Source organism: Hydra viridissima, unplaced genomic scaffold (genome assembly GCF_058129835.1).
Source record: "Hydra viridissima isolate aposymbiotic clone 2 unplaced genomic scaffold, HvirCarnegie_v1 scaffold_5, whole genome shotgun sequence".
Lineage (NCBI taxonomy): Eukaryota > Metazoa > Cnidaria > Hydrozoa > Anthoathecata > Hydridae > Hydra > Hydra viridissima.
In genome coordinates this window covers 6,096,485-6,111,735 of record NW_028324304.1, presented here as the reverse complement: position 1 = coordinate 6,111,735, position 15,251 = coordinate 6,096,485, and the positions used below count along the sequence as shown (strand labels likewise).

The following is a 15,251-nucleotide window of genomic DNA, read 5'->3' as shown; positions in this document are numbered from 1 at the left end:
ATGTAGTAAAGGTTTAAGTAGGCAGCTAGATGAGCAAGATACTGATTTCCTGACAATGTTTAATAAAAAAAAGAAAAAATTGTGTTGATGTCTACCCGTTGATAACAACAGGTAGAACATTAAGAATGAGCGTGAAACATTTTAGTAAAAATATTTGTAGAGTTGTTCAAATTATATTGAATGATGAAGTGTGGCATATCACTGATAAAAGTCTTATCAATTTCAAAAATGTATATCATCTTAATGTAGGTGATGTTATAAGTTTTAATGTTGTTGTTACACCAAGAGCAGGAATTGCAATGGCATTAGATTTGTGATATTTTTACAGTTTATAATTTTTTCCTAATAAAAATGACAGCTGATAAATTCAGAGGTGGTACATCCACGACGAATTCAAGCAAAGTTGGTATCGCAATTATACGAAGAAGAAAGAAAGAAGAAAAAGTTTATTAAAAAGAAAGAAGAAAAGTTTGTTAAAAAAACATGGTGATACTATGACTGAAGAGTTAAACATGAATAGCCATAAAATAGATTCAACTATTGCACGAGATACTGCCACTAAAAAATTTTGTTGATAATAATGCGCTGTTGTTAAAAAGAGAAGTGGTACAATGACTAGCCCTTTAGTTATGAATATAAATAGAATTGCAATTTTAAGGGCTTCTGTTAACGCTGTCTTTTAATAATGCAACAACTAAAAACTATTTTGATGAAAATATTTTAAAATAGACTGGTGACAAAATGGTTATATTGCAATAGCATTAAATGCTTAAATTTTCACCATAGGCTGATGGTTGCTCCTATAGTTGAAAAAATGTAATATATATTGCGACTATTTAACCAATAGTTTGACCATGTGTTTATGGTTAATAATATGGTTAAAAAATGGGCTGAGCCAGCTCCTACCTTGTAAAGATAATTAAAAAATTTTAACCACTATTTTACCATCCTTTAATGGTTAATTATATGGTCAAAAATGGGCTGAGCTAGCTTAACCATTTATAATAAAAATGTTGGATTAACGGACTCTTTCTTAACAAGTATGAAAATATTCATTACTGAATAACCTCAGAGGTGACAAAGACCTATTGAAATGAAGACTGTGATGAATTTATTGATAATGGACAACGTGGATATGCTTTACATCTCTACAGTGGATCTTAAGTTGGGAAATATCATCGATGTCATTCAAGCGCATGACTCTACCTAACTGTGCATATGGTGTGAATATCCAAGGCCCATTTTGATGATCCACAAAACACAAAATTGTTTTCTATTGATTCCTTGAAGACCGACGGTAACTGTTAAAGCTTGAGATTTCAATAAATTTTGAAATCAATTTATAATGTTCGAGAGTTTTTATTACATTTAGCAGAGCTGGGCAACCGTTATTTTTTTTTTTGATAGTCCGATAGTTTGAGTTCCTAATTCGCTATCGATAATCCGATAGTTTTTCTATATAGCCCGTCCGATAATCGATATTCCGATAGTCTGATATCTTAAAAAAAATTTAAAAGTTTTTTTTGATTTTTTTTTATCTGCTTGCCTTAGGCAACTTGCACAGGCTGACTATGTTGCCTGTAGCAAGCTGGCTGTCTCATAGGAAAATAGGTCTTCTCCTTGTCTGGAGGTGTCAAGCATAATTATCTCCTCTTCGTCACTCCTCAGGTTCATTTCACTATTAGGGTGGCTTTACATATCACTGTGGCTAATAGCACTAGATGTCCGACTTGAAGTAAATATTAAATATTTGTCTGTTTCAACTTGGCATTATATCTAGCTGTAATTGTTTACAGAAAAGAAGTATAAAACCCATCAATGATGGTTTTTTAAGTAATTAATGATTCATTAATACTTAAATACTGCTTAGTCACAAAACTGAAACTGGGGGTAACTAACAAGTTTCGGTAGCTACGGTTTTGTGAGAGGAAGTATTTCGTTTCTCGAATTTACTGTAGTAAATTTATATTATACAGCTTCATAGTAGCGAAACTAGGTAACCAGGGTTAATGTATTTTGGGACTATAAGGATCAGGAATATAACGATCTTTTCCGAAATCCATCTTACGGAGCTGTTGAGATAAGAATCTAACAGTGCTGATGGACAATTTGACTTAATGTAGCATTTAAAGTAGATAATGACGTCCCCCGGTTGGAAAGGGGAAGAACAACAGTTAAAAACAAAACAGGAGTAGTTGTTGGAACAGAGGAGATATGCGTGATTGTGAATTTGAATCTGTACTTGTTCAAAAAAAAAAAATCATTTATTTTGTATATAAAAATCAGGAAGACGAAAATACAAAATTTGGACAGTCCAATTGTCCAGTACTTTATGCTAAGTCCGTTAGTTATCGGAATATCGGATATCTAATATGGTCAGTCCGATAGCCGAATTCCGATACATATATTAGTACGATAATCCGATATTTTTTTCTTAATCCGATACTAGCGGAATATCGGAACTTTTATCGGAAGTGCCCACCTCTGCATTTTAGATTTATGAGATTTTAGCTTATTAAACCAGACTCATTTATGATTTTAGATCCTTCTTTTAAACTTCCGAAAACCTATTTTTTTTGTTTATTATACTGTTTAGTAACAAGTTTCTGGAGCTTAGCAAGTATTAAAAGAAATTGCATATTTATTTTCAGTTTAATTAAATTAACTAAAGTCAGTTTTTAGATATTTGTTTTTTAAATAGCATTTTGATCACAGTGTTAGAAAAATAAACACTTAAGTCAAAGGATCAAGTTTGTTTACAATTTTTCCAAAAACACGAACTTTCTAATAAGACATACCTTTAAATATTTTTTGTTTCGGCTGATACACCATCAAACGCACATAATTTACTAATAAGGCATACCTTTAAATATTTGTTTCGGCTGATACACCATCAAACGCACATAATTTACTAATAAGGCATACCTTTAAATATTATTTGTTTCGGCTGATACACCATCAAACGCACATAATTTACTAATAAGACATACCTTTAAATATTATTTGTTTCGGCTGATACACCATCAAACGCACATAATTTACTAATAAGGCATACCTTTAAATATTATTTGTTTCGGCTGATACACCATCAAACGCACATAATTTACTAATAAGACATACCTTTAAATATTATTTGTTTCGGCTGATACACCATCAAACGCACATAATTTACTAATAAGGCATACCTTTAAATATTATTTGTTTCGGCTGATACACCATCAAACGCACATAATTTATTTTCTTAAACTTTAAATATTACAATATTGCTTATTAGTTTTTTAGAATAATTTGGATTGAACTGATAAGCTTGTTAATTAACTAGAATTTTATTTTGCAAAGATTTTATGAGAATGCCTAATTCTGCTAAGAGTCTTGATAAATTTCGTAAAACTGTATGTCTTTTGTGTATGGGTAAATGCACAAAAGAGTTAAAAACCACAATCATTGAAAAGATTTTTGACCTGTTAGGACAAATCATTGGTTTAAATTATTCTCGCATGCCCCTTGGAATATATGATCAATGCAGATCAGTTTTTCGCCAAAAGTACCAAACTAAGAACTATCTTCCAACTCTCTTTGACTTCAAATAAATTTAAATTTGACCTGTTACTAGAGATGACTCATGTAAATGCCTTATTTGCCAGATTGGTCGTTTGAAGCACAATCAAAAGCATTCACTATTTCCTTTAAAACTAGAAAAATAAACCCATCAGGCACCAAAGCATTGCTCAGATTGCCTATTCTTCTGGCTGTTGTCTACCACATGACTGTAATCAGTCAACTTTCAGGAATAATTTTAAGTGTATTGCAACAACGATACAAATCTTGCTTAACACATTGCTTCTTTTGTTGTTTAATCAAAACCGTCTTCACCTGATGGTACTGCCAGGGTTTCTAGAGAAACTGGTGACCAATTAAACCTTCTCAGAAGAGTGAGACCCAAAGTCCATGCTGTTTTTTTTTTCACATGAAACAGTTCATTGAACTTAAAAGAAAACCCCTTGGTTACTTTAATGAACAAGTTCTGAAGCCCTTCATCACATTTTGCTATAAATTGTCAGAGATAAAAGAGATCCCCTATTTACCCAGATTATGGGAAGCAGTTTGTGGCTGATTTCGATAGTAAAAAAACTTATGAAACTTGTTTCCGTTGCATTTTTTCTTTATGTTTAATTCAGTAAAAGTTTAAAATACTTTTAAATTGTGATAATAGTTAAATTAACTTTTTTATACTATTTGTGAGTTTTTGCAAAGAATAGTTAATTTGAAATAAAGTTTAGAGTGAAAAAGAGTCCTTAGATAACAAATATATTTCATAGCTCAAAATTGGACATTTAATCTGTTAAAAAGAACGTAATTCTTTCGCATATAAAACACTCGGACGTTGAAAACTGATTTCAAAGTTAATTGCAGTGTAGCCATGGCACTAAAACCTACAACATTTGTTTAACAAACTTTTCTGGATCTGTCACTTATCTAGACTCCATATTTTATATGGGAGTATCCCCTGAAGTAACCGACAAATGAATAGAAAGACTTACACAAACAAAATTTTACTCTGGAGAATTCAATAGAAATATATGGAAATAGCTACTTAATCACTCTTCCAAACTAAAAGATATACCTGAAGAGACGGAAAGAAGTGATGTGAAAGTAACATACCTGAAGTAGACGGAAAGAAGTGAAGTGAATGTCTCCATACATGGAGACATTCAAAGCATTCAATGATGTTACTTCCACTTATTTTGGAGAAGTTCTAGCTTCTGACTTTGTAGAGCTCATTTGCACATTTTTTTTCAACATGCATGTTTTTAGCTGAATATCACAGTGACTATTGTTGTACATGCAGCACGTTCCACAATTCTGCCAGCTCTAAGATTTTGATCTAGCAGAATTTAGCGAATAACAATATATATGAGAGAAAGAAAGTGGAAAAGTCAGCCTTCTTCATGAAGCTCACAGAACTAGTTTATTGCAAGCAATCATTAGATGTAACGGTAGAGATTTAAAATAAAGCCTGGTTTTGCTTATTTAATGCACTTCCTTTTGGGGAAAACACTAACATGCAATTAAAATTCGTTAGTATTTATATAAATAAAGAGGAAATGGTAAAATGTTAACTGTCGATTAATATAAAAACAGCTCATCGATAATTATTCAGACCCATCTAACTAACTTTGTAACAATAATGTGATTTGAAAGTAGGTTACTTTGTTGCAATAATGTGATTTGAAAGCAGGTTACTTTGTTGCAATATGTACTTGAAACAGGTTACTCTATCGCAATAATGTTTCATGTCAAAAAAATTGCAGTACAGTGTATGTTAAAACCAACATGTTTCACAGAAGTCCTAGAAAAATAATTTGATTAAAATCTAACTATAAATTATTCGCACATACTAATATGTAACTTTTCATTTAGGGGTCTTATTTTTGCTCATTTATGCCCTACATTTGTCGTTTTTGAATAGTACAATAAGAGCTAAAACTTTTGATAAACTTGAATTTCTGTTTTATGAAAAGTACAGAGCGGAGAAAGTTGAGATGCTTATCATGAATTGTATTTATAAGCTTTGCATCAAGGTATTAAACAGCCTTTTTTTTGTTAACATCTTATGCAAGAGGCAAATTAAAACTAACGAATGTTTAAAATAAACTTTACCAAGATTCTTTTTTATTTATTTATTTATTTTGATTTTTGCAATGCTATTATTAGAAGGATATAAACATTAGGTCTATTGTTTAAAGCCATCATTTGAATTGAATGAACTAAAAAAATAGAAATGATTTGAAATTGAAGCATTAAGGGGGCACAACCCTGTTAAAAAAGTGTAAATTATTGAAAAAATTAATTTTTCAAAAATACACTTATTTTAACTCAAATTTATCGTAGAAACTATTGCTGATTTTTAAATTTTTGCTATCTATGCTGATATTGATCAAAATTTCATTTATTTAGATGTTCATTATTTAAATTATCCTAGCAACGCGCATAGCAACCGTTTTTAAATGTTGTTTTTCATCTTTTTAAGCCCTTTTTTCAAAGTTGATTTTGGCTTTTTGTTTGTACAGATACTAAATCATCCTCCCCCTATGACAGAAAAAAGTTACAATAGTATTGCTTCTAATTATCAAGTTGTAATCAAAAAAGTTGCCAAAAATATAATGCATCAAGCTGTTAAAGAAATACGAACATTGAAAAAACTAGATCCAATCGTCAGACAGCAGCAATCTATTTTGCCTCATTTAGATAGTCAAGCAGATATATTATGTGATGCAGGTGTATCTGTTGATGGTACTTGGCAGCGGCGTGGATTTAGTTCAAATAACGGTATTGTTGCAGCAATTTCTATTGACACAGGTCGAGTACTAGATATTGAGGTAATGAGTAAATATTGCCAGGCTTGTATTAATGCCAGAATATGGAAACATTCAAACGTAGAGAAATATGCAAGTTTTATAGCAGACCATACTTGTACAAACAATCATCATGGATCTGCACCATCAATGGAATTGGTTGGCACAGAAAAAATTTTTAATCGATCTATAGAATTAAATAAAATGCGATACATTGAGTTTTATGGGGATGGGGATTCAAAAAATTTTCTTTCTATTGAAAATGTTTATGATGGCACAAAAGTGGTTAAACAAGAATGCATTGGCCATGTCCAGAAGCGCGTTGGAACACGATTACGTGAATTAAAAAAGAGAGAGAAGGAACTAGGAGGGAAAGGAAAGTTAACTGATGCTGTTATTGATAAGCTGCAAAACTATTATGGTATTGCAATACGTTCAAATACAGGAAATCTAAAAGGAATGCAGATTGCTGTGATGGCTGCACTTTTTCATGTGGCATCATCAAAAGAACATAATTATCACACATTTTGTCCAAAGGAGCCAGGTACATGGTGTCAATATCATCTTGACAAGTTGAATAATACCCAAAATTATAAACCAGGACCAGGACTACCCATCAGTGTTATAAAGTTTGTTAAACCAATCTTTATAGCTTTACAAGATGAAAATTTACTCAGCAAATGCCTCCATGGCAAAACTCAGAATCAAAATGAGTCTTTCAATGCAACAATATGGAATCGTGTTCCAAAAGATACATTTGTAAAACTAGTACAGTTGGAAATTGCTGCTTATGATGCAGTTGCTCATTTTAATATTGGAAATTTAGCCACATTAAAAATATATGATAAAATGCAGATGGAGAAAGCAGCTACACTAAGCTTGGTTGCAAAGGCAGAAATCGTTCACGATTAAAAAATGCAAGTCGAAAAAATGGTGAGAACTATAGGATGCGTCGCAAGTTTCTGCGTGGAGTGAAAAAGAGTAAGGGAAGTGAAAATAAAAATAATGAGGGTTTGTCATATGGAGCAGGAAGTTTTTAATGTTTATATCAAATTAGTTTTATCATACTTGTTTTGTAATACTTGCAGTTTGTATGAACATGGCATTTAACAGGGAAAAGTAAATTTTTCTTACCATTTTAGCTTTTTATTCATTCGCAAGTAGAAATGGGTTATTATATAAGACTTTTGATAAATAAAGTACATCTATTGTTTGAATATAGTCTACAGTGTAATACTTAATAGATAAAAAGGCTCCAGATAAATATAATTATTATTAACAATAGAGTTAACATAATTTTTTTTTTAAACCTTTTTTTCTAAGGTTTCCACATTTTCCCAACTTTGCCTGACTGTGGCAAAGATATTTCAAAAACGGTTTGATTAAAACTTCTCATATTTTGACAGATTGTTTATTATGTACAAGGTTGTGCAATAAACCTCAAAATTATAAGAATATATGTGTTAAAAATAAAATATAACGATTTTTCGGTCATTATGGGGGATAAAAATATCATTTTTTTTTGTATCCTTCAAACAAATAAAGCACGACCCCAAGGAATAAGTAAGTTGTTAAGTTTTTGAGGTTGATTGCATACCTCTAACATCAAGCTAGTTAAATGCCAAATTTTATTCTATGTGACCTTCTGCATTTTGAAATATTTTTACCACAAAATGGTCAATTTTTAAGTTTTTGCCCCCTAAAAATTGGCCCACAGGGCAACCCTTTCTTTTTTTTTAATGGAATGAACTATAAAAGAATTAAGATATGTAATATAAAAAAGAGAATCAGGGTGCGGCAACGATTTGCAGTCTTTAAGAAAGGTTGCATGATTTCAAAGGAACGGAGTAGGTTTGTTTTTTTGTGCACGTTTTGTTGATGCCTAATAATGTAGTTTTGAACTTTTGAGCAAGTTTAAAGAATGGAAAAAAAAAAGTAATACCTTTAGTATTAAAATTGATCCACGAGGGTTTACTTACAAACAGAATTGATCAGAATATCTGGAGTTTCTAAAAATACAGTTTGTAAGGTAAAATAATGTCATAGTACTGAAAGAGCTCAGCTGCCAACTTCTGTGATCAAAAAGTTGATAAGACGTTCTTAGAACCACTTAAGAAGCAAATAGGTGTCAGCATACAATGAATATATAGAAATACAAAAAAGCAATCAATGTAAGAAACTGGGGAGGAATGTTATGAGTTGGTTTTCATGCAAAATCGTAGATCGCTTAAGCTTTAAACTTAGTTATTAAATATAGTTATTTTTGTTGACATCTTATGCAAGAGGCAAATCAAAACTAAAAAATATTTAAAATAAACTTTGCCAAGTTTCTTCTTTTATAATTATTTTTGGACTTTTGCAATTCTATTATTGGAAGGATAAAACATTAGGTTCATCTAAGCCATCGTTTGAACTGACTTACGAAGAACGCAATTGGTTATCTTTTGTGTACGTTTTGTTGATGCGTACTAATGTAGTTTTGATAACGAAACAAACATTTTAGATTTAAAAAGTTTAAGAATGGAAGTAAAATAAACTGAAGAATTAAATTTGATTCACGCAAATTTACCTACAATAGAAGTAATCAGTTTAACATAACGCGATAAAATTGAAAGAGCTCAAATTCCAGTTTCAGTGAACAAAAAGTAGACATAAGTTCTTAGAACCACATAAAAAGTAAGTAGAAGGTGACATGCAAACATACAAAAAGCAAATAATATAATTGCATAATATAATTGAAGACTCCACGGGAAGAAACGGCAGGGTCACATTTTGAAAATTTTGACATTTTACACATTCTAGCTTTATTAACCACCAAAGCATAGTTTGTATTTGAATTCAAATCAAATAAACAATTTGATGCATATTTAAAGTTTGACGGAATGAAATCTCTTTTCTTCATTATACAAAAAATTACCTCCCCGAAAAACAAATTTTTAAGAATGTGAATAATGTTCGGAACTTTCTAAAAGACATCAACCAAGTTTACCTTCCTTATTTTTTGAATTATCAAGACTGATATTGATAGCTTTAAGTCCTTGTTTTTCAAAATAGTAACAGATGACTTGGTTGATGTAAGTTTAGTAAAAATGGCGGCAAATGAAAAACCATTAGAAATGCTAAAGAAATCCAAAAAACGAAAAAGTAAGGAAAGATTGCGTGAAAGTAAAAAAAAACAAAGACTAGCATCACATAAAACAGGACCTGAATGTAATTGTAAAAGGTTGAAATGCTTCGAAATTGTTAAAAGAGAAGATAGAATTTCTTTATTAAGTTATTTTAACTCTCTAGCCAGCAAGGATGCTCAAGATTCGTATCTTGCTAGTTTAATAACTTTAAATAATGTTTCAAGAAGAAGACCACGAAATATCGATTCAAAAGGTTATAATAGCAGTTACAAATATAAACTTTTTATTACAAATCAAGAGGTAATAACAAGTGAGAATTCGTTTGTTCATGTTTGCTTTTCTGCATTTACTTCAATCTTTGGGATAAAGAAGGGAAGATTGGAGACAATAAAAAGAAGTCTTTTAACCACAGGCAAATTATAATTTTTTATTGAATACATTAATAGTTATAAAATCTTTTTTCTTAATGCAAGTTTTCAATAACATTAATCTTATATAAAAATTACGTTTTTTCATTATATAGGTCACTCACCCCACGATCAAAGAGGAAAACACAAAAATCATTATAATAATTTTACTCCTGAACTTAAAAATAAGATATGTGATCACATTTCTTCTTTCAGAGGTCGAGAGTCTCACTATTCTCAAAATAAAACTAGGCGACTATATCTTCCTGAAGAACTGAATATTACCAAGATGTTTAACCTGTTTAAAATCAAGTATGGAAATGAAAAATTGTCATATGAATCTTATCGCAAAATATTTAACACTAATTTTAACATTTCTTTTGGGTACCCTAGAACTGACACTTGTTCTAAATGTGATGAGTTTAAAATTAAAATCGAATCAATAAAATTTGAACTATCTCTTAATTCAGAGTGCAAAAAGCTTAAACAACAATTAGATGAGATAGAATTACAGAAAGAACAACACCACAAAGATGCCAAAACATTTTATGTTAGAAAACGAAATGCACGGTTTAAAGCACAAAGGGAACAAAGATTTGAGTCAATTGCTTTTGATTTCCAAAAAAATCTCAATTTACCAAATCTATCAACCAATGACTTTTACTACAGAAGAAAACTGGCATTTTATTCATTTAATATTCACGTGCTTTCAAGTAATGAAGTTTTTTTGTATTGTTATGATGAAACTATTGCTAGAAAAGGGGCTGATGAGGTAACGTCAATGTTATATGATTTTTTTATGAAACATTTAGACAAAGAAATTCGATCTGTAGAGCTGTTTTGTGATTCATGTGCCGGCCAAAACAAAAACTATACATTAATTCGTTTTATGGATTTCCTTATTCATGAAAAAAAAAGGTTTGACTTCATTAAAGTTATGTTTCCAGAACGCGGACATTCTTATATGGAGTGTGATAAAGATATGGGGTTAATTAATTGCAAAACACCTGCATGTATTCCATTAGATTGGATTAACACATTCAGAAATGCTCGTAAAAGACCCACTCCATTTCAAGTTGTAGAATTGATGCAAGATATGGTAAAAAATATAACTGATTTTTTAAGACCATTTTATAAGAACAAATGTCCAATTCCAACACGTCCTCTTTGTGAAATTTGTTTTAGAGGAGACTCAACTGGCATTATATTTCATCGTGATTCGTGGAATGGGTTATTATTAAAAACAAATTTAAAAAATAATAGGAAGATTGCTATAAAAGGTGAGATCCCAATACTATATAATGCAAAACTTTGTATCTCCGAGGCAAAGTACAGAGACCTACAAGTGTTAAAAAAGTTCACATCCAATACAGAGTTTTATGATTCTCTGCCTTACAATCAAGAGCTTGTCGAGGCATTTCATGAAAATATTGACTCTGAAGATGATGAATAAATAGACGCCTTTTTTCATTTGTAGTTTGACCTTTCTTTTTCTTTTTTTTGTTAATGTTTCTTGAAAGATTTTTAAAAGTTAATGTTTTTTCTTTCTCTGCATTTAAACTGAATCAATTTATAAAATTAATAATCACAAGATATTGAAATATTGATATTAAGATAAAAATTGAGAATAGACATAAATATTAGTTTTTTAGTTACATTTACCCATAAAAATTTAAAACTCATTTATTATAAGGAAAGACTCCCTGCAATAAATACCTGTTTGTACATATAGTTTTGTGAAAGAAAAGTGACATCTGTATGGGCAAAGCTTTAAACCTTAGAATTAAGAAGAAAAATTGCATTTTGTCATCAACAACAAAAAGGTATTTTTAATTCATACTGGCCCCAAGACTGTTTTAAGGTCGATACTAGGTTCCAGTGGTGAAGTCGGTTGATTAAAAAGGCTCCTGCCTGATTTTATTTACAAGCTAATATAAAATAATTAAAACATTAACTTTTCACTTGATCTAAAAACTTAAAAAGACGTTATACCGGGGAAAAAACGGCAGAGTCCAAAAAAAACTTCACTTAAAAAAGAATGTCTAAAATGAAAATTATTGCACTTAAATTGAAAGTATAACTTTAATTGCATACAAAAATGGTTATTTTTGCAATATACTTTAAAAATCCACACATTTTTCCTAAAAATTTAAAAGATATACAGGCTTAAAAGGTTAAAAATGAATTATCTCAAAACGAAAAAATGTGACCCTGCCGTTTCTTCCCGTGTAGTCTTCAATTGTATAATAGAGCCTGTTAACTATATAGTCAAATGTTAATAATGTTCCTTGATTAAAAAACAAAACATTAAGCTCATCCTTTCGTACTTTATATTTAGATTGCGGAAAGGTAGATATGTGCAAATTCTTTAGCAAACTTCTTGTTAACATACTGATGCCGTAATTTACACTGTTTTATTTATCTCTTGCACAAAATTAATACTTTTTTTAAAAAGCGTTTTTAACTTTCTATTTTTGGATAAGATAAAAAAAAAGAAATTCTTTTTAGTAAAATGTTGCTAAACAATCTTTTATATCAGTACAAAGTTAAACACAATAAAAGGTTCTAAAGATGAAGTTTAACTCCGAAAAGTTAATCTGATTTTTTTTTAACTATGAAGGTCAAAAACAATATTTTTCACAAAATCTGAAAAAATAAATGAAAAAAAAAATTTATTAATTTCAGACATTTAAAATTTATCTTGAGAAAACATATTTTTATAAATATATTATAAATTACTATTTTGTAAATTTTAGAAAATGTTTTTAAAAGTATAAGTACACTAATATATACAATTTTATGGAATGAGAATGAAATATTACTATTAACACTCGCTCAAGGTTTTATGAGAAATAATCAGATATTGATGAGTGATTTTTCAGGTATTGCACTGAGACATTGAATTATCTCGGTAAAAAAAGAAGCGGTGTGCTAAGAAAACACAGCAAAAGAGAAAGATTCTTCACATAGTGTTAGTCTATCAGTTCATGGACAACAGTTGAAATTTTCAATACTTTACTGTGCATTATTTAATTATTGTAGAGAAAGCCAACCTTTGTATAGTTAAAAAAAAAGTATTAATACAATTTTCGGGATACTTTATTACGATTTTTGAATTCTTTTAATTTTTATCACTGATGTTGATATATTTTAAGTGAGGTGTTATCAATTTCTGCTGCTGAAAACATTGTGCGAGCTGTTGAAAGTGCTCCAAAAACGTAAAAAATAGAATAGATTGAGGAACTAGTCGCAAGTAGCATGGCGTAAAACCTTTCCAGAGCGCAAAAAATCCTTCTTGAGTGATTATGTTTATTATTATTTCTTTATAAGTTTGCTTTAAAGTAACAGTTTGGCATCTTGTTTTAATTATATCTGCTGGCAAAGCAACCACAGTGGAAATGAAGCCACTTATTGCACTTGCAACTATATAACATTTAATATCATCGTTGAAATAGTTTTTGCCTAAAAACAGTTGCTTCATTTGGGTATAGGTGGTAGGCTGAACTGCATTTAGGCTGATAGCTCTTATAATAGTCGGTTGACATCCTCTCCATAACGTCAGTACGCCTTCTTCGGACACTATGCGACGCAAAGCATCGAATACATTCTTGTATCCTCTTTGTTGTTCTTTAGGGAGCCTTCCATCGTTTGTCATTCGAACTAAAGCGACTTCTGCTGGATTACCGACCAAAGCTCCACACCCACCAGAAAACATAGCAATAGCGACATTTTTAAAGAGAGACAATTCTCCGTTAGCCTCTTTAAAGTATTCCTTGAGGCTTGTAAAAACCCCTAGTCTCACAGCCGTATACGAGGCTTGACGAAAAATTGCTGCTGATAATCCGCTGTAAAGGGCGAATGGTCCTTCTGTTCGTGAAATGTAAATAAAAGCATGTACAGCACTTTTGTACTCCTTCTGAATTCCTTTTATACCGTTCATTTGCATTCGAACTTTAATAAGATCTAACGGATGTATAACAGACGAAGCACATATTCCAGCCGCACCACCAATAACAAAATTAGACAATATAGGTAAAGGTTTTATTTCAACGCTCATTTTAACGTTACCGCTGTTTCATCAGTAATAAGTAAGCATCATAATAAAAGTAAGCACGTGGTTTTTATCAAGTTGATAGAAAATCAGTGTGACAAACTTTTTGCATAAAGAAAAGTTGTAATAAACTGTCAACAGAACGCAATTTAAAAATCTCTGTTCAACTAATATAATAATCAAAGGAACATTCTCAACCTTTATGATTTTAAGTTAAGAGTAAAATATAAGCATTTTATCTCGTAAAATTTGCTTCCTAAAAAAAAAAAAATATAATGAAAAATATTTTTTTAAAATTTAGAATGTTTCATAAAATAAAGAAGCAATATTAAACAAATCAAGATTTGATTATTATCACCCTGGCCACCCACCTTTTATAGAGTTTATGTAAATGTAACTTATTATTCAGACGCTTGACATTTTATTGCGTGATTTGACAACTGTTTTGAGAGAAGAAAACTCTGTGTAAAGCTTTATAAAAAGCTTTAAAAAAAGATTAAACAGAATATTTTCGAGCTTTTCTAGTATCAATTACACAATTATATATACAAATCAAATGTCTTTCAGCAACAACAACAAAAAATTAACAAACTTAGTAAACAAAAATACGAAATATGTAAAAATATAAACAAATGAAAAATTCCAAACAATATCCAAAAAAAGGCAGACAAAAAAAAAAGCATTGTAATACATAAAAAAAAAAAAGGCAGACAAGAAAAAAGTATTCTAATACATCTAAATCTGCATAGCAGGAAAAGCATAAGATTATGTTAAATTATGACTAAACATGGGTTTTAAAATCAAGTTTCTCCAAATCTATCTTTCACTTAACTTAAGGAGAAAAGATCACAGATGTAGAAGTTTTTAACAGCTCAAGTTATGTCTAAAAGGTAGATATTTATGAAATTCCTTCACATTTTATACAACCAAAGGGTTCTCTTGCACTTATATATTACTCATCAAATTAAATTGAAGTCCAACAATATATCCCACCTAAACAGCCACTTTTTTAACCAAAAACATTTAAAACAAAAATCCAATTGTTTAAAAAAGCACAGAAGCTTCCATGATTAGAGAATGAGAGCCGCCATTTTATTCTTGAACTTTTTCAAAACATTTTCACTATAACTTCACATTCTGTTCAACCCATCATCCATCCATCCATCCACAGACTATTGAGTTATTTTTCATGACAAATTATTGTTATTAACTTTTTTTTTTTTTTTTTTTTGTCGTTAAACCTAAAGAAGAAATATATTTCATATTTTAATATCAAAAGACTTGTTTAACTTGATAAAACACAATGGAG

General features: G+C 30.3%; 1 protein-coding gene and 2 pseudogenes across 2 annotated transcripts; 2 read left to right on the top strand and 1 right to left on the bottom strand.

Moving 5' to 3' along the window:
• Positions 1 to 6,008: 6,008 nt before the first annotated feature.
• On the top strand, positions 6,009 to 7,461 carry LOC149888215 (uncharacterized; annotated as a pseudogene).
• Positions 7,462 to 9,283: 1,822 nt separating this feature from the next.
• Positions 9,284 to 11,426, top strand: LOC149888214 (uncharacterized). Its single transcript, XM_090088370.1, has 2 exons — positions 9,284 to 9,896; positions 10,008 to 11,426. The coding sequence occupies exons 1-2, from the start codon at positions 9,446 to 9,448 to the stop codon at positions 11,342 to 11,344; spliced, it is 1,788 nt and encodes a 595-aa protein (XP_089944496.1). The 5' UTR covers positions 9,284 to 9,445; the 3' UTR covers positions 11,345 to 11,426.
• Positions 11,427 to 12,632: 1,206 nt separating this feature from the next.
• On the bottom strand, positions 12,633 to 14,430 carry LOC145188979 (mitochondrial 2-oxoglutarate/malate carrier protein pseudogene; annotated as a pseudogene). The gene is made up of 2 exons (XR_016452783.1): positions 14,314 to 14,430; positions 12,633 to 14,198 (listed from the first exon to the last, which is right to left on the bottom strand). The product of XR_016452783.1 is annotated as a mitochondrial 2-oxoglutarate/malate carrier protein pseudogene (transcript).
• Positions 14,431 to 15,251: the final 821 nt, after the last annotated feature.

Bases quoted from the DNA above. Each gene is read 5' to 3' on its own strand.
- LOC149888214 (XM_090088370.1), top strand. From the start codon at position 9,446: ATGGCGGCAAATGAAAAACCATTAGAAATGCTAAAGAAATCCAAAAAA. The intron at 9,897-10,007 runs GCAAATTATAAT...TTCATTATATAG, and splicing joins AAGAAGTCTTTTAACCACAG to GTCACTCACCCCACGATCAA.